Source organism: Rhipicephalus sanguineus, chromosome 11 (assembly GCF_013339695.2).
Source record: "Rhipicephalus sanguineus isolate Rsan-2018 chromosome 11, BIME_Rsan_1.4, whole genome shotgun sequence".
Lineage (NCBI taxonomy): Eukaryota > Metazoa > Arthropoda > Arachnida > Ixodida > Ixodidae > Rhipicephalus > Rhipicephalus sanguineus.
In genome coordinates, this window is record NC_051186.1 from 634,525 (window position 1) to 657,522 (window position 22,998).

Here is a 22,998-nt window from a genome sequence, read left to right on the forward strand (position 1 = left end):
TGGACATAATATATTAGGTTATAGCGGCATTGTACGGCTGGCGTCTGCAGCCTTAGTTCATAAGTGCTGCAGCGTCCCCAAGTTGGACTCCATGGTGGGTGGCCGCCACTGCTGCCGAAACACACACAACTATAATGGAAACAGCTCCATTCCCCCGTCTCCTTGATCGTTACCCTCACAAGAGGGTACGCACCGATGAAGTGCTTAATTCTCTGACCCGACCAACAGAAAAGTTTCCGAAATTTCATGTCCTTCACAGCCAGAACCCTGACAAACTCGCAAGAACTATCTCTCCGTTCACAGTTGCAAAATCCTTGACCGAAGCCTTAGGGCCGGGCTACAAGGTAACCAAAATGGCGAGCGGTGACCTTCTTCTCGAAGTCACAGCGAAACAACAGTATGAAAAACTCAGCACTCTCGTATCACTTGGAAGCATAGCCATTACAGTGTCACCCCATAGGTCCATGAACACCTCACGCGGTGTCGTTTCTGAAGTAGACCTCCTTGACTTGTCTGAAACTGAACTGCTAGAGGGATGGAAAAGCCAGAACGTAACTGATGTGAAACGAATCGTTATTAGAAGAGAAGGAAAAGAAATCTCAACGAAACACCTGATTCTTACATTTGCAACCAGTGTTGTTCCCCAAACCATTGAAACAGGCTACATAAAATTAAATGTCAGACAATACATTCCCAACCCCAGACGCTGCTTCCAATGCCAGAGATTCGGCCACGGATCACTGAGCTGCCGTGGTCATCAAACTTGTGCTAAATGCGGTGTACAAGGTCACCCCTCCGATAACTGTGCTGAGCCACCACACTGCGTCAACTGCAACGGCAACCATCCTGCATACTCGCGTTCATGTCCAAGCTGGAAAAAAGAAAAGGACATCATCACATTGAAGTACAAAGAGAACATTTCTTTCCGCGAAGCCCGTAAAAGGTGCTCACCCTTCCACAGCACACCCTACGCTGATGCGGCGCGCCGGGGGGCCGCGACGCATCGGCCCCCGCCACTCCCTCGGTCTGCGCAGAGCGACCCGTCGGCTGTGGCGCCTGCCCCCACGGCGGCAGTAGTCAAGTCTACTCCGCCAACTAGCGAACAGGGACCGGCGACTCCAGGGCCGTCGGGTCTCAAGGCCTCGTCACGCCAGACGAGGCCCGAAACTCGAGCCACTAGCCCGACCGTGCGGGCATCCAGTGCCTCTGAGGAGGCAATGGACACGGTATCGGCACCCCTGGTGTCGAAACACCGGCGCGGTTCTCTGGACCGCGCCAAGAAAACAAAAAAGCCAATAACGGGGCCGGACGACCGTCCTGCCTCCTGAAACAAAGTATTTCACTTGAACACTCCACACTTCCTTACTGTACACACAGCACCTTTTTATCATTAATATGCACACACAAATATTACAGTGGAACATCCGAGGCCTTCTGCGAAACCTCGATGACATTCAAGAACTCCTTCATGAACTCAATCCAAAAGTGCTGTGTGTACAAGAGACACATTTAAAACCACAACACAAAAATTTTCTACGCAACTACCTCATTTTTCGAAAGGACCGAGATGATGCCATGGTATCATCCGGTGGTGTAGCCATCATAGTCAACCAATCAGTAGCATGTACACATTTACCACTACAAACGTCCCTGGAGGCAGTGGCTGTTCGAGTGGTTCTTTGAACAAACTCGTCACCATTTGCTCTCTTTACATACCTCCACACTACCACCTGCAAAAACATGAATTCCAGTCCTTAATAGATGAACTTCCGGAACCTTACCTTGTACTTGGAGACTTTAATGCACATAGCAGTCTATGGGGCGATTCTCGGTGCGATGCGCGAGGTCGTCTAATTGAACAATTCCTTTTCTCTTCGGGCGCTTGTCTGTTGAATGAGAAAGACCCAACATATTACAGCCTCGCTAACAATACATACTCGTCTATAGATCTCAGCATTACATCTCCATCGCTTCTATCCTTACTCAAATGGAAAGTGATTAATAACCCTCACGGAAGTGACCACTTTCCTATTGTTCTGAGCACACAAATAGTAAATGAATGTCCCCCACAGGTTCCCAAATGGCACATCGACAAAGCCGATTGGGAACAGTTTGGTAAGACTGCTCTCTTAAGTTGGACAGACATGTCTGATTTAAGCATAGGTGCAGCTGTAGATTACTTCACAGCTTTTTTGATTAGTGCTGCCACCAAATGTATCCCACAAACAAGTGGAATGTCTGGCAAACGACGGGTCCCATGGTGGAACAATGAATGCCGGAAGGCGCGCAAAAAACAAAACAAAGCATGGAGGTTGCTTCGGGACTCTCCGACAGCCGAGAACCTTGACAGTTTTAAAAACATAAAATCTCAAGGCAGGAGAACGCGCCGACAGGCAAGAGAAAGTTGGGAGAAGTTTTTAACGGGGATCAATTCGTATACACAGGAGGCTAAAGTCTGGAATATGGTTAGTAGGGTAGCAGGGCGGCAAGTACATTCACTTCCTCTAGTAAACACACAAGGCGACACCCTGGAAGACCAGGCAAACTTCCTCGGCGCACACTTCGAACAAGTGTCTAGTTCCGCGCATTACTCTGAAGTTTTCCAACGGTACAAAACAAGAATAGAAAAACAAAAACTAGAGCGGAAATGTACAAAACACGAGGCATACAACCAACCCTTCAGCTTAGCTGAGCTCCAGGTATCGCTTAACAGCTGCAGTAATTCCGCCCCAGGTTCTGACCGTGTGGTATACGACATGTTGAGAAACCTACCTGCCGAAACGGAAAGAACCCTACTTTCCTTGTACAATGCTATCTGGTTCTCCGGCGAAATCCCCTCGTCTTGGAAAGAGGCCATTGTCATTCCTATTCTTAAACAGGACAAGGATCCATCCTCCGTTACGAGCTACAGGCCGATCGCACTAACAAGCTGCCTGTGCAAACTTTTTGAAAAGATGATAAACCGCCGTCTTATATATTTCCTGGAAACAAACAATCTACTTGACCCGTACCAGTGCGGATTTCGCGAGGGTAGATCCACGACCGACCACCTGTTACGTATCGAGGCACAAATCCGTGACGCTTTTGTACACAAGCAGTTCTTCCTTTCTGTGTTCCTCGATATGGAAAAGGCTTACGACACCACATGGCGCTTTGGAATATTAAGAGACCTGTCCCACCTTGGTGTACGTGGTAGAATGCTAGATATAATAGAGAGCTACTTGTCGGATCGTACGTTCCGTGTCCGAGTAGGAAATGTTCTATCAATACCATTCCTTCAAGAAACTGGAGTGCCACAGGGAGGTGTACTTAGCTGTACACTCTTTATTATCAAAATGAATTCCTTGCGTCTTTGCATTCCACGAAATATGTTTTACTGCACATATGTCGACGATGTCCAGGTCGGTTTTAATTCGTGCAACCTTTCCATATGTGAGCGGCAGGTCCAACTAGGGCTGAACAAGATCTCCAAATGGGCAGATGAGAATGGTTTTAGTCTTAATCCTCAAAAAAGCACCTGTGTCCTGTTCTCTCGAAAGAGAGGCCTCTATCCTGATCCAGATATTGACCTGCATGGTCAACATCTAACCGTAAAGACGGAGCACAAATTCCTAGGCCTTATCCTGGATAGTAAGCTGACGTTCGTATCACACATTAAGCATTTAAAAAACAAATGCATAAAAACAATGAATGTTCTAAAAGTGTTGTCACACACTACGTGGGGTAGTGACAAAAAGTGTCTGATGAACTTGTATAAAAGCCTCATACGCACTCGCCCAGACTACGGGGCAATAATCTATCAATCTGCGACGCCAAGCGCCCTAAAGATGCTTGACCCTGTCCACCATCTAGGCATTCGACTATCTACGGGCGCCTTTCGAACTAGCCCTGTAGAAAGCCTCTACGCCGAATCGAACGAGTGGTCGCTCCACCTACAGAGATCCTACTTATCATTTGTATATTTTCTGAAGGTAAACGCCAACAAGGAACACCCCTCACACTCCACAATCAATGATTTGTCCAGCTGTGCCCATTCCGACAACCGTCCTTCGATGACAGAGCCCTACTCGCTTCGCGTAAGGGGCCTAGCTGTAGAAACGGGTGTGCCACTTCTCGAACACTCTCTAATGGCTCCCGCTCCACATCTCCCGCCGTGGCAGTGGCAGCTTATAGATTGTGATGTTTCTTTCGTGGAAGTTACCAAGCACGCGCCACTTGCACATATCCGTACACACTTTCTCGAACTCCAGCACAAGTACACTTGTCCTGAATTCTTTACAGACGCCTCAAAGTCCAATACTTCTGTGTCGTACGCAGCGGTTGGTCCATCCTTTTCCGATTCCGGTATTCTGCACCCAAACTCGAGTATCTTCACAGCGGAAGCTTACGCGATACTTGCGGCTGTTAAGCACATAAGACAATCAAAACTACAAAAGGCAGTTATTTACACGGATTCCCTAAGTGTGGTAAAAGCTTTAAAAACACTGAAAAAACACAAGAACCCGGTCCTTGTCTCGCTGTACTCTCTTTTATGCACGATATACACACTCGAACAACATGTTGTATTGTGCTGGGTGCCAGGGCACCGCGAGATTCCAGGCAACGTGTTGGCGGATCACCTAGCAGTATCCGCCCACGAAAACAGTCCCAACACACTCGCAGCTATTCCCCCACTAGATTTAAAACCCTTCCTCAAAAGAAAGATCAGGGCCTTTTGGCAGAGCACATGGGATTCGCAGACAAGAAATAAGCTACACGTTGTCAAACCGCACCTGGGTAATTGGCCGCCGGTATCGAAGTCACGCTACACAGAAGTTACACTTTGCAGACTGAGGATAGGCCACATACATAGTACACATTCATATCTTTTGTCTGGAGGCGACCCACCTCTGTGTGATCACTGTGGCGAGCCACTAACTGTACTCCACACCCTACTGCAATGCACAGAGCTAGACGCTCTCAGAAAAAAGCATTTTTCATCAATATACCTGCAGTTCCCACTTCATCCCGGTATGTTCATTGGCAGAGAACCACTTTTTAAATATCAGTCCCTCTTCGAGTATCTAAAAGATGTACATAATTTCAACGTTATTTTTCCAGGCGCCCGTAGCGCGGTCTCATGACTGAGGCTGTTGCTGCGGTAACTCTATCAAAGGAAGCACCTGCCTCCCGGCCTTTGGGCTCAAAGGCCTTGAGGAGGCATTCGTGCAGTTATCCCGCCTCTCACTTGTAAATACCATGCTCACTCGTCATTTATCCTACACCCATAGATCGCACCACTTATCACTGCCATAATTTTATACTGTATACACATCTTTTACGCTTCTTTAAAGCACGTGATTTTAGGCCTCTATACAGCCACAATACACCCGGTCATCGCAATCATTGGTCATCGCTAACACCACATAATAGACATGGCGCTCTTTGGCCACTCATGGCCCTTGCGCCACAAAACCCCAATAATCATCATCATCAACAGGAAAACAACATGTTCAGTTCTGAAAGGAAGAACTGAAAACGTGTCCTAGCACAGCCATACCTGGCGTATTTTATATATCGGAATCGGAAGTTATAAATTGGATAATATATTTTTGCGATTTGCATTACATTTCACGGTATTAACTGTAGTGTATATCAGTATTTCTCGAATTTATTTCAGCATCTTTACTCATGGATATCCGAACAGACGTCTGGTTCTAGCCGTAGGCATGCGCGGTGTTGTTCATTAGCAAGGTCGAAGTGTGACATAAAACAAGCTTCCCAATGTATGCGAAATGGAAATGAAGCGACGACGTTCTTCGCACAAACGCGTGTCATTGGTCCATCAACATCGGGGGTCCTTCATCGCCATTATCGTCAAAAAAATGCCTAGCCGTGACCCTGCGGATTAAAACAAAAACGACAGTAATAGTCCTTGTTGAGTACAGGTATGAAGTAAAATTGGCTCCCCCTTTTAGAATGCAACAGAGCAAAGGAGAGGGGGGGTTCCTCCCGTCCAGCGCAAGCTTAAGCTTCTAGCTGTTTCTGAATCAGAACTTGCAACGCCACAAAATAAGGCAACGCGGAGCTTTTCAAGTTGTATTTCCTACCCTTCAGCCTGGGCTGTGCGATGAGCTGTTTGACTTTAGAATTATAGCTTGTGGTAAAGTCCCTGGACTCGACGCTGCCGCGACGACGAAGAAACGGCGACAGAAACGCGCGAGCAAGCTCACTACAGTAAGGCATTTCACCCCTCAGGAAAGACTCCTTCCCCTTCGTTCCAGCTTGTTCGAGCTTGAAGCATTAAAAAAATTAGGAGCAAATCCCCCACTCAGAGCCTTAACACTCTGTATATCCCTTAGGAGAGGTCGGCGGATGAGCGGGGCCAACAACCATCCAAATTTTGCGTCGGCGCTGCCCGCCAACTGGTGCCGAGGCGCCCTAAGCACGCGTTGGTGAGTCCTAGCGCTCCGTCTCTGGCTTGCCGCTCGCTGGGAGACCTACCGCGCTCTGGAACGTCTCTGGAACGCCTACCACGCTGCAAGATCCCATTGGGATGTCCATGTCAGAGGCCCGTGCAGGGCCTCGATGTTGTACGCAGCCGACATGTGCACGAATAGCAGCAAATATGCAGCAGGTCGATCATAGAGGGAGCACAACTGCAGACAGCGACTTCACAGACGCAGCACCGCGAGACTCAAAATGGCGTCAGTGGGGCGGAACCACGGTGTTGCGAGACTCTAGGGCAGCAGTTCCCGGACTGGCGGCGAGAACAAAAGACTGCCGAACTCTCCCAAAGGGGATATACGGCTCTGCACCCACCGGGAAAAGAGGGGCAAACGAAGCTTGGCAAATACGTTCCCCACCCACCCACTTTTTCCCTTTCTTTCTTTCTTTCTTTCTTTCTTTCTTTCTTTCTTTCTTTCTTTCTTTCTTTCTCTCTTTCTTTCTTTCTTTCTTTCTTTCTTTCTTTCCTTCGTTCGTTATTTGTTTCCACTGCATTACGCAATGTTCCCACTTAACTGTTTCTTTCCTACATGCCGGTAATTGGACCATCAACCTGGTGCGTAGAGAGGCTAAACTTAGGTTGGTAAGGCGTAGCGACGGTCGTGCGCTAAATTATGAAATGCAGCAATGAAAGCCGACACTGAACTGTGACAACGTTAAATAACAAATGACATCGATAAAAGATCACGTTGCCATTTTAGAAATAGCAGAGCGTCGACAAGCCGATGTTCGAGTGTGCATAAATTATTGGAAAACGACGCGTACCATTACGCATGTACCCGGCGCACATTCGGGTGCCTCATTTTTGTACACCCGCAATTCTGAGCGCTCTCCGGCTCTGCGTCTTTCGCGAACTGTAAATCATATAGGCTTCGCGACAAAAAGATTCTGTAAATCATAGATATCTGTAAAGCATAGAAAGTTCGCGACAAAAAGAAAAGAACAGGCCACGTTGACCGAACAGACGAAGAGATGGATTGCAGTAGAGAAGACTCATCGGCATAGTCGGACGACAACGTTCTGGAGGCCTACATATGTCGGACGAACCTGGTCGAGCGTCAACGCCCGAGGGACATCAAGACCGGCACATCGTCTACTCTTGGGGCCCCAAAGGACGCACAATTACCTGCAATAAACCGTCAGGCTCTTCTTGTCCAACGGTACCGCAAGAGTCACGACAGCGTTGCGAGACCTTACGCGCTAGGGGCGTTTGTTCGAGTTTTTATTTGGAGACCCCTATTCGCCCCCTAATCACCAGGAAGTTGAGCTTTAGTTCGAATATTATAAAACCACAGATAGACATTTATGGAAGCCCCGCACTAGTGGTGTCAAGTCTGAAGAAAGCGCAACTGGGTGGCCTTCCTTGTTTCTTTGTATTTTTTGCCTTTCTTCTCTTTCTCTTTCTCTCGGCCTCTTGGATCTGTTTTTGCTACCTGTTCGTCTCTTTTGTTTTCTTGCTCTTTATTTCTCTTTCTAGCTTGTTCTTTCTCATTCTCGCTCTGTCTATCTTCATCGCTCTTTCTTCCCACCCCTTCTTTCTCCCTCTGCTTGTTCCTTTCTCTTTAATTCTCCCCTTCTTTCAGTCTAGCTCCCTGTTTTTTTTTTTTGTATCTCTTTTTCCTGTCTGTTTCTTTCTATCTCTTTTTCTCTCTCTCTCTCTCGTTCAGCTTCGTTCTCTCGTATTGGTTCTTTTTCTTTATTCCTCTCTTCCTCTTTCTATCTTGCTCTTTGTCTCTTTTTCTATTTCGTTTTCTCTGTGTTTCTATTTTTTATGCGTATACTCCTTCATTTCTCTCCACTTTTCTCGTTCTTTCTATCGCTTTCTCCCTATCTTTCCCGCTCTGTTTTTTCTTTGTCTATTTTGTCTTTCCCCTTCCTTCTACTTCTTTCTTTCTCTCTCTCTCACCGGCTTTACTTCACCGAGCAGACTTTCCGTTTAAGGTCCACACCTTCTGTACTCGGTAGTAGGTTTGCTCAATTCCTGTGCGGCATACCCACCCATGGTTTTCTGTGGACACGAAAGCTTTTACGGTTTGCAGTAAGACAAACTAACACGTGAAGTTACGGAAGCCTTTTACATCAATAGGTGCGCAAAAAAAAAAAACGCATCAGTCATCCTTCGGTGGCTCTAACAGATAAGGAGTTCGTTTTTTAAAATTCTGTTTAGCCCTTCTGACAGTGTGTCCCATGACTTGCGCCGCACATGCTCTATGCTGGTTTTTGAGTATTTATATGTATCCTTCCTTTCAAAAATAAACAGTCGAGAGTTAGCGCTCGTGTGTCTCTTTCTTGTCGTTGTCTTTTGTGCGCGCTAAAAACTTTTAAATATGGATTTTACGGTTTGGTTAAACAGCTCCGGTATGAAAAATAAGTGTCATAAAAAGAAGGGTCAAGTTAAGAGTTGCATAGACGGTTTCAAGACTGCGATAGTAGCAGCACGTGTTGTACCCCAAGCAACTTCCGGTTCTTCATTTATCACTCTCTAACACCGAAGCGGAAAGCGTGTTTTTAAGTTATGTCAGAGTAAGGAAAGACCCTTTTTCCGCCTTCAGATAAAAGGAAGGCGCATAAGTTAAGGACTATCTCTTATAATGTTGGGTATTGATTAGAAGCATCTTTATTTGAAATATTTGGCTAGGCACAGAGTGAGAAATGTTGAAAATCTGCGGGCTACCGCTAAGGCTTTTGTTCCTCACCAATGCTACGTCAGTGCACGAAACCGGAAGCCGTCCAGGGTCTGTGTTTGTAAACAGCGAAACCGTCTATATAATACCTGTGACATCGCAGCATAAGTTTAGTAAAGATAATGATCAATTAACTGTCAGAATAATTAGAGGATGCCCATTCAATCGGTTCATTGGAGAGGGCCTGTCATCAAGATGTCACATACGCATTGCAGGACAGTCTTCTTTAACTCCTCTGTTAAATATTTGAAGATCGCGACGGTTAACAACCCTGTCCTGTTCTCAACTTCACAAGCTCGTTGCAGCAGGGTGGAAGCAGCGAGGTGTGAACAAACCACATGCTTGCGCAGGAAATGATACTTATGTTCGTAAATGGATTATAATTGGCAATCTAAGGACAAAGACGTGTGTTCGCTCAACACCCTCTAGCCTAGCTAAGGCTTCTCCATATCCTCCTTTCCCTAGCGCCTACGTCAGCGCTCTACGACGAAGCGGCTTCGTCGGCGTTTTCGGGAAACGGGAGACAGGCCCGCCTAGCCGAGGCCAACCTTTTTCGACTGGTTCCGTGGAGCTTGAGCTGCTGCGCACGTGCGAAATAAAGCAAGCCCCAAGAGTCGAATTTATGGAAATGCCCAGTAAAGTTTTTATTAAAATTTCATCGCAAAATTAATGCATTATTTTGTGAATCACTTGTCTAGCTGAAAATTTGATTTTCAATAAACGCTTTCTTTACACCCAACACAGCTCGTGTGTGTATTGTGTAACTGAAAGGCAACGCTGAAGTGAAACAGAAATCACTTGCATACACATACAGTTGTAAATGTTTCGTAAGAAGGAGTTCTGGGAATATTTCAAGGTATTAATGTTAAACTGCAGTGGAAAAACAAGGTTCGAGAAGTTGTGATCACATTTAATTAATTTATAAAACTAAATTTCATCCATGTATATAGTTCCCTAAACAATACTGCAACAAAGAGACTGCTCCCAGCTTTTCGTCAAGTTATTCGTATTAGTTGATTTCACACAACATTTAATCAATTGCTCATCATTTAGGGCTTTATATGCCTTAGCTAGTCTAGAAAGTGTTGGCCATATTCGGAAATGTAAAAAAATACTGTAGAATTCATACCTCGAATGTGCTCCAAGAACTTCGGAAATTTCCATATTTAAACATGTATAGATTGCGTACACAACATAAAACTGCCATATATATAAATAAGAAGAATCAACAAAGTTTATTTTCGACGTAATTGTTGGGGATCAAAAGCGGCGAAATGCAGCCTGAAGGTGCCCGGGTGCCCGTACACAAGGCAGCGTACAAATACATACTTCAGCAACGTAAGCGTACATAAGGAAGAAATGATATTATTGATGGTGTAGAAACAAAGTAAGCGCATAGAACAGTGGTAAAGGTAAGACATGCACTGAATACACGTGCATACATCAAGGGAAAGATAAGTATACTAAAAAATAATGACGTCGGATCAAAATACGTACGTCGATCAAAACATGCTTGCTTTTAAGCAGGTTTATATCGATACATAGTCACAGCACAAGTATTTAAAAAATGTAAGTTTACATGGTACAATGGAAAAATATATAGTGAGAACAGACAACACGAAAAACAGAACGACAGCCGTGGTGTAAACAATCGCATTACAAAGTGGTGAGTGTTTCGAAATTTTAACGAAAGTATTTACTTCTAGAAGTAGTAAATGAAATATCAATAATATATATGATTATATATATTTATCCTCGACGCAATATACCCATTACCATTTTTGTGATATCAAATCCCTTCGACTCGTTGAGGTCTCTACGAGTAATTATGAAGCGCAAAGTCCAGGTACAATTTTCTTCATTGTGCGTATGACAAATGGTGAGTGTTCCTATTTAAATAATGGTGACGGCGTGATATTCACGAAGGTCAGTGCTCAGAAATTTGCGGTTACATTGGTAGACCAGAGAGATATTTGTTGTCTTAGCACGTGCTAACATTCGAACCTTTATAGAGGGCTGGAATATGCGATTACACTTTTAACAGAGCGCACATTTACCCGACTTTCTATTTTACAGGTACCCAGGAGCATCATCCGAAGGCTCGGATAAGCAGCAACACTAAATTTAATCGGCTGAATTTTCTTGTACCCTCTATCATAGCTACTTGTAGGACATGGCTAAACGCGCTGAAATTTCAGAGTATTGCTCATTTTCGTATTCTTTCAAAAGACTTTTGCACCTGCTGTGAATTTGTACCCGGCCATGGTCGCCCTAATGAATTCCTCGAAAGCTTTTTCCATTCGGTCACTGTTGCTGTACAATTTTGCCGACACAGAAAGCATCTACGCCATTGCAAAGGAGCTGCCTATTCCGATAAAGTTTCTTCCACATCAGTCCTAGATTTGGATTGTGAATTCGCAGGCTCTATTCCATGGAATGACAACAGATGTTACGCGACAGGATATAGGGACTCCGAATTTATTGTGGGAAAAAAGATTGATGTTCTCACTTCAGCCGAGCTTTGAACGGCCCGCGTTTCTAAAGAAACAAATCCGCTATATTCTTAGCGCGATGCCGAACAGGATTTTGATTCTAGCGACTCATTCCCACAAGCAAGGCCTTCACGAATTTGCAGATGCACTTTGTAGTGTGGTTACCGTGACCTCAGAAGGCATAAACGCCCCTCATGACCACTACCGTATGTGCGCATCTAGAAAGAGAACGTTCACGTCAGCGCTGATTGCTCAAGAGAAACTGTCTACATTTCCAAAGCATCAGTTGATCAGAATGGCAACGAGCGAACAAGACCTGCCTGTCCCACTCACATCCAGAAGCTTTGGCGCTGTTAGACGCGTATAAGTCACTCAACAACACAATTGTTGAGCTGAAATCTGTGCAATGGTACCACGTGAAGGACAGGCGCGCTGATATATCACTTACGCCAATGTCGGCGCTCGTCTTACATGATTGTTGTATATTTGCAGATGCCCATTATTCGCCATCGCCAAGGTGTTTTTTCACAGCCATGCGACGCTTTTCAGAGATGACGTTTATTGACTCATGGACATCTCTCTACTGGCTTGGCGTGTGTCTCACTATACTCTCGGGAATAGTCGCAGCCTATGTGAGCGCGCGATGTCGTTTATTGTGCAGCAGACAAACACGTCCACCTGTTTCCCACATTATTATGTTTCTTGTAAGTACATTGCTCGGAAAATCTCCATCGTCATCGCTCGCTAACAGTCAGGCTTTTCGAGGCTTTGTCAGCGCTTTTTGGGCCCTTGGCATGATGGTTCTGGGTTTTTACATCCAGTCTAGTATCACCGCCATTCGGCTAACACCGGTCAATGTCAGGAAAATCGGCTCCATTGAGGAATTGGAACGATTTGTTCTCGCTGGTATAGTAACTCCATGCTTCAACGTTGAATGGTACTACATCATGCCATCAATAATGGAAAACAAAGATAATTTACATTTAAGGAATGTATTGTACGTCGGAATGTACAGTAAACGAAGGATCGATCCTAGCACTCCCTTATCAGAATGCTACCGCGGAACACAGTTAGGAACGCACGTGTCCCTCTCTGTGTGTACTGATGACGAAATTGCCGTGGCTTCTCAATGGGACCTTGTTCCTGGTCAACATTTCATCACAACCATTCAAGCACCTGGGATCAACATCATGAATCCACATAGGTAAACGGCGTTTTTTTTTTACATTTCTGAGGATTATACAACTGCTTGCTCATAGGTGTGAGCGTGCTGATGGCTTGGCCGTAATGAACAGTCTAACGCCAAATGTGGAATCGGGAGAAAATTGTACCTTACTCAAAGCGGCCCGTCAGACAATGTACAAAAGAGCTAAGACTCATAGGGAGATTGCGGAAAAGCGGGCCGCTCCACATCAGCGGTGCGAAGACAGGAAATAGCGGACCTGCTGGCGTTCACCTCTTCATTTCCCAGCCCCTCACCGTCACATTCAGTTCGCGCCCCTTCCTATGCATTACTATACAAGGCTACGTTACCTTACACCCTTTCTCCTCCTCTTTTAGGGCAGAAGCGCCTTAGGGTGTGGGTCGTTCCCTCCTCTGTAGTAGTAGTATGTAGCCACCTCGCCCAATCGGCAACGGGCGAGCGCCGATCGGTAAAATCGCCCCCCTCTCTTGCCTCGCGACGCCGACGCTCCGCGCTCGCTGCGCTGCAGATGCGTAGAGCGCGCTGGCTCTTGCCCCCCCCCCCTCTCTCTCGCCTCGCGAGGCCGACGCAGGCAGCGTCTGCTAGCGAGTTTCCTTAATTGAAAAAACCGACTGCTCGCGCTGCACAACCGTTCACTGACCACCCCGTATATATAGGCACCGGATTTGGACATCCAAGGTAATGCCTGTGTGAGATTTCTCCTGTGCTGATTAAACAATAAAAATTTACAGCGTACATGTCAAATTAAAGTGAGCTGCAAGTCGCCATGACTCCCATCGACCCTTTAGTATAAACGCGCCCGATCTCACGTCGTTGATGATGTACTGGGCAGAATTCACGGAAGATTCACATATGGCGCGTGTCATTGGTGGAAGGCAATCGTTCGATTTAGTGCGGCGACGTACGCTGGGGGGACCGTTGTAATAAAATCCGCTCGTTGTTGGCGCGCTTTCACTTTCGCTCGGAGTATTTACGGTTTACCGATGATTCTCTCCGGAGCTTCGCCCGCTCATCATCATTCAACCCGTGGATATGCTGTGGATTTTTCCTCCTTATCACTCTCACTTTCATTTCCGTTTTCTGCTATACTATGCTATGCTTTATAATCTTCTCCTGCTCCTTTCTCAGCTGCCGCCCTCACTTCTCTTTTTCATCCCCTTGTAAAACTACACTTACAAGGCTATGCCATGCTGTACCCTCCCCATCCTCCTTTCTTTCCCCCTCAACCTCACTTCCCCTTCCCAACCCTTGATATACGACATTATGTGTGGCTATTGTATACCAGGGACTGCTTCACACATACTCGGATTTCGGTGGCACATACTCGCTTTCTCCTCGTCATGCGAAATGGCACAACAAAAAGCTTAAACAGCTCCGACGTCAAAAAATGGAGAAGATTGCACACAGCCGCGCAAGACACGATAAGAGTGGAGCGGGTCGATCGAAGTAGGAGTCTTCATCGGCTAACGCTAGGTCACTTGGCTGAGACTAGGTTACACACTTCGTTTAAGCAAGGTTATTTTTTCAGCCTTTTTATGATCATGGATTCTACGACCTCTTGTATCTTGGTTCGATGACCTTCATGTCTTTGCGTGGCATCACATCAGCTGTTGCGGTGCTAGGCGGGGCGGAATCTGTTGCCGAGCGCGGCTTGGCGGCTGCTTCTCCCTGGCTACTGCTCCGCGTACTCCTTACAACACCAGCTCGCGTTGTAACGAGGCTAGGCGAGGCCAGGTGGTGCGCAGCTGTGGCGTCGGTGGTTGCTAGACGACGGAGCGGCGAGATTTCTTGTGGGGAACAGCTGTTTTTATGTCACGCTTAACAGCTTTGCTGTTAAAAATATGTTTCAGTAGCCAGTATGAACAAGAGACAAATCAGAGGCGTCACAGTCACTTTTATAGCATTGTGATCATAACCTCTTTACTGCAAGTAGCACACTCTGCAATTTATCAGGCACAATGAGGAACTATATTGCCGTACTTTTGCTTTACTTGTAACTCTATTTGGGAAAACGTGCTTCGCCACAACCTTTTGGCAGCGCGAATGTGATTTCGTTTGGTGAATCAGGAATACAACTTGAAAGAAGATGCAGGGGATTTCATATTTCACAACGTGCCCATTTGAACAAAAAAAATATAAGGTTCGTTTTCTCGAGCGGGTTGCCCAAGCTAGGGTCGGGCTGCACGGCCCAGTGCAGACGTAGAGTGACATGGGCCATTGCACGGGACTCTACCATTTCACTTCCTTCGAAAATTGCTTGATTCTTAATAATTTTTAGGGTTTAATGTCCCAAAAGCACGATATGATTATGAGAAACGCCATAGTGGTGGGCTCTGAAAATTTTGACCACCTGGGGTTCATTATCGTGCACGTAAATCTATAAGTACACGGGCCGCTAGCATTTTCGCCTCCGTCGAAAATGCGGCCGCCGCAGCCGGGATTCGATCCCGCGACCTGCGGGTCAGCAGTCGAGAACCTTAACCACTAGATCACTGTCTTAGATTCTTGGATCCGCCAATAACGCAAAATTTATGTACTGGGCCGATCCAGTACATACTTTTTAGATTACTGGTGGAGCCTTTGCACCCGTAACGGGCCGGTGTATCCTTCATCAGAAGCACACATGTGAGCTCGACCAGTCAGGCACTGTACCGTCAGAGCTACGTCAGCTCTTCTCGTACACTACCCCTACCCTACAGTGTACATTAAGGGGCGACACGGGATCATGAAAAGGCGCCGACCGTAAATAAAATACCATTCTCTACGTTTAGACAGGAGACTTTCACTCTCATTGCAGCGGGAAGTACCGGCATCTCCCTTGATGCAGTGACGTCAGCGTGCGATAGAACGACTGGCAGGGGAAGCAATACGGTCAACACTCGTTTGTTATAGTAGCCAAGCGCGACCGCATTACCACGTGGAAGTAAAAACCACCGTGAGCGTTCGAACCACGCTTGCTTGAACTAGATAATTCATCGTGTGCGTTGTATTATTTCCAATGGCATGTTTATGTTGCGTGTGTTTTCGCGGTGGACTTTTTCTAGACCACAGCTATGCGTACGATAAAAAAAACGCCGTTTTTATTGAGCCATCTAATTCACTGACAAGCATTAATCACGGAGCTCATAAACTGATGATCACCGGGAGAAGCATTCATCGTGCAGTGAACTAAAACAGGCTGGGAATGATAAGTGATGATTAATCACGCGTGGCAGTACATCCAAACTGATCTACGTTAGAAGGTCAACAGTCCTACTGCGCACAAATGAACCAGACATGGAAAAGAAGGCCCGTGGACATACTTTCTTTGCTGTAATAATAATAATCATAAAGCTGTATTCGGTTTACTAGCATGCGTATGCAACATATGCTATATCTGGGTGTAAAACTCTTCGGGACAGCGTTACCTGCACGAAAGGAGCATAGCTGCGTATACACAGACTTGATCGAACTCACTCAAGGTTCATCTCAAGCTCACTCAGTGTCAAACCGAAGCTTCATTGGGAGTGTGAGCCGGTCTGTGCAAGATTTATTTTCGTTGAGTCTGACTGAGAACGGCCGACCCAAATTTTCTTGAGCACGTGAAACGTTTGAGTAATGCTCGGTCGAATTAAGTAAACTCATGAGTCCCTGTGAGCTCACCCGGATTCCCAATTTTGAGTGAGTCTCACTGATCTCCGCATATATTTCTGAACAACCTATACAACACATTGAATTACGACTCTTACAATATTAATCAAAGTAGCAGCACCTGCAAAGACATCTTCTGGAGTAACCAACACAAACGCTGTGGCTGAAATCAGCTGACATTCCAAAGCAAGTGATTCAAGCTTGAGGATTAGAGCTTAAAGCATGCCCTAGAACAGCTGTACTTAGTATGATTTGCGTATGCAAATCGAAGCTCATTGTTTTCAATGCACGTTCATTTACAGATACAAGAACAGGCGTCTTCTTCTGGCTATAATGGAGGCTGGACTTGCGAAGCCTCACAGAAAAATCATGCAGCCACAGGGTATCAGCGAGCAAGACACAGCGGAGCCTTTCAAGTTGTATGTGACGCCGTACATCGTGGGCTGTGGGATGAGTTTTTTGGTCTTTGCTTTAGAGGTGTTCATGCAATCAGGCCTGTGGCATTTTGTCTCCTAACAATGTGCCCTTTTCATACAGGCCGCCTACAAGTACTCTTTTGGGTTGCTTCAAAGGCAGCGTATTGGAACGTACCCATAACACCTTACTGCACAGTAACACTATACATACGCCTCTGTATCATGTGCAGTGCATTCGCATTTTCTCCATTGCTACACACATTCTCGCCCTATCGCAGCCGCCCTCAGAAAGCTGACGCATTAACGTATTAGAGATAGGCAGAAATGCTTACTGAAGTTCTTGCACAGTAAAATTCCAGCCACTATACCAAAGGATACATGCTGCTGCTGTATGGCATAGGCGATACACCAAACAAGGAAACACGTCTTTATGAATGTGCAATGCTTGGTCATACAAAAACTCACAGTGCCACTTATGCATTATCCTAAGACAAGTCGAAGGCGTAAGCCGTCTTCTTCTTCTCCTCCTTTTTTCTTATTAGTGGATGTATTAATGCTTCCCCGCCCCCTCCGAAAGCTTTCTGCGTCTCATCTGGTTTTGCACCACCTCCGTGATCGGCCCACTTTTCTCCAAGCGATGATTGCATGAGCTGAATGCTGCCAGTGACGTCATGTTCTACGACTTTATAGGGACGCTATTATCACGTCACAAAATTTTCACCATATGTGGTGTCATGAAGATGTCATATGGTGACGTCATCTGGTGATGATCATTACCATCACTACTGCTGGCGTTCAATAATTCTATTGGCTCCCATGAAACAGGCAATATTTCAGCTCAGTAGATCTCAATATCGTGGAACACGCGTAGGATTGCAGGTAGAAGCGTTATGTTGCATGCCGAGTCTGTTCGGCACATGGCAACCATGATTCATAGATTTAAAGATGCGGCAAAGAGCACACAATTGTTTAAAATCGTGCCATTATTATGCGACTCATGCATATCTTTACTGCACTACTCCAGTTCTTCTTTCCTAAGTTCTCAAGACACTGGACTCTATATGTAAAGATATTCTAAGACGAGACTATTTTCGCCAACATGAACACGTCTCAGAGTATCTTTCGCTGAATATTTCGAGTGAAAATGACGATAATATTAGCGCCTGAGGTAGAGCTCAATATACCAAGCATTTACATAGACACTACACTGCAGAGAATCTTGTAGTTCAAGAGAAGAAAGTTTAGGCCTTCGTACGGAATACTTTCAGGAAGGGTACAGTTCTGCTGCAGCATATAAGCATCTCTTCGTTGCAAGAGAATTTTAGGCTAACCTGTTGATTTATCTCTTTCCCCCGCTATTTCCTTTCTATTGAGCTCCAACTACTTTCCCCAATTTTCGCCTCCCGCATTGTGCCTGTATTAATGTCGCACATGTAAAAATATGCCGCTGCAGGGATACGTCTCTATTCGCTGCGTGAGATCCTGCTCCGAGCATGGTCGGGCTGCGGTTATCAGCAAAAGCATACGGTTTTTCTCCAGTAGAAAGAAAATGAACTTTTGCTTACATAGGCCCGTGGCGATATGGCAGAGTTTTCCTAGGATAGCTCACAGGCTGCCGAGAGCACACAACTCCAATTTTCCCTCTACATGTGTTGCCTTTTAGGAATGCATTTACACCTTTCAGTAGGAAAGTTAGTAATATCGCTGCGGGATATGGGTAGCCGAGAGATTTTTGCTATATAACAGTTTAACTTCGAACTCTTGCAACGCTATGCTGGAAAAAGATGACTCATGACGAAGCGCCTATATTACTGTGTGAAAAGACAGAGAAATAATCACGATGATTTATAGAATTTGCACGTAGTTTGCGCAATAAAAGAAATAATTAGATAAATCACCGCAATCATGTCATTTGATGGCGTGTAACGTGCAAACTCACATGAAAAATTGTTCTGTGATGATGTGCCTTCTTATATTTGCTGTTTATTTTCCACTTGTGTACGTAATCTGAAGTGATCAAAATAAAAGTTGAATAATGAGACTGCTTGTCCTCTGAGAGTTCATATTTCTTCACCATAGTGCGTCAGTTGACAGATTACGAATGTCACTTGGATGGGACGGTGAATAAACGACACGCCGCCGGCAAAGATGAAACGCTTTATTGGACGGACTTGTGCCTAGGAAGCGAAAACTCAAAATACAAGCAATACACGCTGTACAATGGTAGCGGCGATCAGAGTCGTCGGCCGTCGCTAAGTGATCATTGGCAAAATGCGTCGTATTTTATACACCAACAATCGATCCTTCCAGCGTTATCACTTGTGGTCGCGTAAGCTGTCGTACAAACTTAACCAACGAGAACGGAAATCTGGGCGAGTTTGTAAGAATGCATCATAGAGCAGGAAGCGCAAAAAATACGTTGACAAAGCTAAGAACATAAACACGAGACGAGCGCTAACTTCAAACTAAAATTTATTCTCAGAATCCACGCCTACTTATCAACCAGCAAAGATCAAAACACCACATCCTCACCCAAGAGCGTACACCTTATCACACAATGAATAGCATGACGTCATAACATCTTGATCAGCTCTTACAACAAAAATGACACACGCAAAATGCAACGCAGTCAATATAAGCTAAAAACTGAACGCGGGCGATTACGGTACACGTGCTCAGACTAGAGACTTTTATCACGCGGAATGCGTAGGTGCCAGGTTAGCTGTAAGGAACGCTAACTCACGGGTGTAGGCTCAGGGAAGGCTGGCTGACACACTCGAGATCGTTCTTTTGAGTCAAAAAAGCTTCCACGACCTCTCTGGACACCTTATTACAACCGCGTAAACAGCAACCGCATAAACACTTGGCAGCGACAAACCAAACGTGTTCGAGGTTTACACGGGCGCGGCTCAGCACGGCGGGGCATAAGTCCAAGTCACCATTCCCCCTCGCTCCTACGTCATCATGTCAGTCGGCATTCAGAAATCGGCAGACCTGGAAGACGTCGTTGAAAGCGATTAGCGCCTGTTGATCAACGGAAATCTCGCAGTTGATCAAGAGGAGCAGTCGAGCTGCGTAGAGGGAAAGCAGTAGTGGCGCTCACAAATTTCAGCAACGAGTACAAGCGCGTGAGCAAAAGGCACGACGGTCGCCTACATAGAAGGAATTGTGGAAGCCAGCAGCGCTTTCGCCCTCATCGATTCTGCGGAACCTACTCCGACGAACCGAGCTCCTCAACCAGCTTTCGGCGTGAGTCCGAGCCTTCCGAAGCATGAGCAGGAACAGCTCAAAACCCTACTCCTGCAATACAAGGACTGCTTCTCGTGGTCTCAAGAATTCGGCAGACCCCAGTCGCTAAACATCGCATCATAACAAAGTGCTCAACCAATCCGTCAGATCCCGTACGACTTTCGACGCGAGAACTCAAGGCCGTAAAGAAACAAGTCCACACGACGACATCATTCAGCTGCCCAAAAGTCAGTCCATGGGCGTCTCCCGTGGTGTTTGTTAGTAATGAAGAAGGACGGATTTCTACGTTTATACGTCAATTATCGCCGCCTGAACAAAAGACGTAAAAGGACCTGTATTCTCTCCCACGTATAGACGACCCTGAATCGACTCCACAACGCGTAGCACTTTCGTCGATTGACCTCAGGTCCGGCTATTGGCAAATCAAAGTCAATGAGCGAGACCGAGAGAAGACAGGATGTATAACACCAGAGGGCCTCTTCGAGTTCAAGTTCGTGCCCTTTGGTCTTTGCTCGGTACCTACGGCTTCCCAACGTGTTGTGAATACAGTACTTGCAAGACTGAAATGGCAGATTTTTCTCGTGGGCTTGGATGACGTCGTTGTGTTTGCCTGAAACTTCAACGAACGCATCCGGTGCCTTGAAGCTGTACTTCAAGCAATCAAGACCACCGGCCTCACCTTCAAGCCGCAAAAGTGCCGCTTCGCGTACGAGGAGGTCCTGTTTTTGGGTCACGTCATTAGCAAGTCTGGTGTGTACACAGACCCGCGGAAAACAGCTGTCAACGCTGACTTCCCGCCGCCCGCTGACAAGAAAGTCGTACGCCGATTTCTCGGCTTGTGCGCCTAGTTTTTTGCGGATCGTCGAGCCACTAACTCGCCTCACAAACAGCGATGTGGAATTCAAGTAAGAAATTGCGCAGCTCGAAGTATTCCAAGAACTAAAATGACGCCTGCAGACGCCTCCGATACTTGCGCATTTCTTCGAATTATCTGATACAGAAATACACACCGACGCCAGCAGCGTAGGACTCGGCACCGTGTTAGTGCAGCGGACTGACGGACTGGAAAAGGTTATCAGTTACGTTAGCCGCTCGCTATCCCAGGCGGAAGCCAACTGTTTCGCAATAGAAAAGCAGTGCCTTGTCATCACCTGGCCGCATCAAATTTTCGCCCCTTCCACTAGGCAGGCCATCCTAACCGGTCAGCGAGCACCATGCCTTGTGTTGGCTAGCTAACTTGAAAAACCCTCCCGGTCACCTCTCATGATGGAGTCTGAGACTTCAAGAATTCGACATTGCGGTCGTTTATAGGTCCGGAAGAAAGCAGTCTTACGCCGACTGGCTGTGTCGCGCCCCCGTCGACCCACCGCCGAAGCACGACCAGGACGATGCTTTCTTCTTGGGAACCATAGTGCCGACGACATTGCTGAACGACAGCAAGCCGACCTGGAACTTAGAGGCCTTGTGGAATAACTCGAGGGCACGACCGATCGTTGTTCCGAAGGTATTAAAGCGAGACTAGCGTCGTTTTTCTTGCGAAACGGCCTTCTCCTGAAGAACTTCAAGCCACTTCGAGTCAACTACCACTTAGTAGTACCTTCAGCGTTACTTCCAGAGCTTTCGGAAACTTTACATAACGACCCGACGGCTTGACACCTTGTATTTTCCCGCACGCTCGCGAGGGCACAAGAAAAGTACTACGGGCCTCGCCTCACTATTGACGTTGCCCATGATGTAAGGACTTGCCGAGATTGTCAGAGACGGAAGACGCCACCGACTGGACCAGCCGGACTTCTGCAGCCTATCGAACCACCCTGCCGACCGTTGAAGCAAATCGGTATGGACCTACTGGGGCCGTTCCCGACGTCGACGTTCAGAAATATGTGGATAGTCGTAGCTACCGACTACCTTACCTGCTACGCCGAAACACGGGCCCTGCCCAAAGGCAGTGCCGTCGAGTTAGCCAAGTTCTATGTTGAGAACATCGTCTGGTGTCATGCCGCCCCAGAGCTCCTTTATTGTGGACTTAACTCCATGGACTTGAAGCTGAAGACACACAAGCCACCAGTCGATCACCGGCTACCACCCACAGACCAAATAAATTACCGAGCGTCTAAATAAGGCGGGCGCCGACATGCTGGCCATGTACGTCGATGTCGAGCACAGTACGTGGTATGCCACTGTCAAACCCGCGTCTCTCGGGTCAGTAGCCGCGAACCGTGACATCTGAGCCAACGCGGCGCTTATGATAATTTCAAGAGTTCACGTAGTTCACAAGAAATAACCATAGGCCTCTTCACTGCTGAGTTACGTATCACACTCATAATTAATTTTTAGGGCAGCTTATGTTAACTTAGCCAAACTTCGCCCTAGCGCAGGTGAACGCCGCACGTAATCCTGGTTGGTAATAATTAAAAATAATCGCATCGCCGAGGTGACCTTTGATCTGTACGGTCTGAAGCTGTGTTAGCTGTTTCTCAATATATTTTCAAAGTCAACATTTTACTTAATCTGTGCATTATATTGATGCAAAAGCCCATGAATACAGAGAATCGTTATTTTCTGCGCCTGTAACACAGTAGGGAGCCAATCTTTCTTAAAATAATATGGACCCCTGTTGTATAGGCTGAAAAAGGCAGTCCAGTCGCTTTCACTCTTTTAAGAAGCAAATTATCGCACGCACGATATACAGCCGGAGGCGTAGCCAGAAATAAGTGAAAACATAGCAAAAAAAAATACAGAAACAAAGGCAACACAGATAGCCCTCTCATATACAACACTCGCGGATTGAACCGCAACATCCTTTTTTTTCCTTTAGTATGGACACTGCGATGAGC

The 22,998-nt window shown here is 46.3% G+C and overlaps 1 protein-coding gene across 1 annotated transcript; it reads left to right on the plus strand.

Moving 5' to 3' along the window:
* Positions 1-11,251: 11,251 nt before the first annotated feature.
* Positions 11,252-18,944, plus strand: LOC119373695 (uncharacterized). The gene is made up of 2 exons (XM_037643758.2): positions 11,252-12,866; positions 16,799-18,944. Exons 1-2 carry the CDS (start codon positions 12,115-12,117, stop codon positions 17,010-17,012), a joined length of 966 nt encoding a protein of 321 aa, XP_037499686.1. The 5' UTR covers positions 11,252-12,114; the 3' UTR covers positions 17,013-18,944.
* The last annotated feature ends 4,054 nt before the right edge of the window (positions 18,945-22,998 follow it).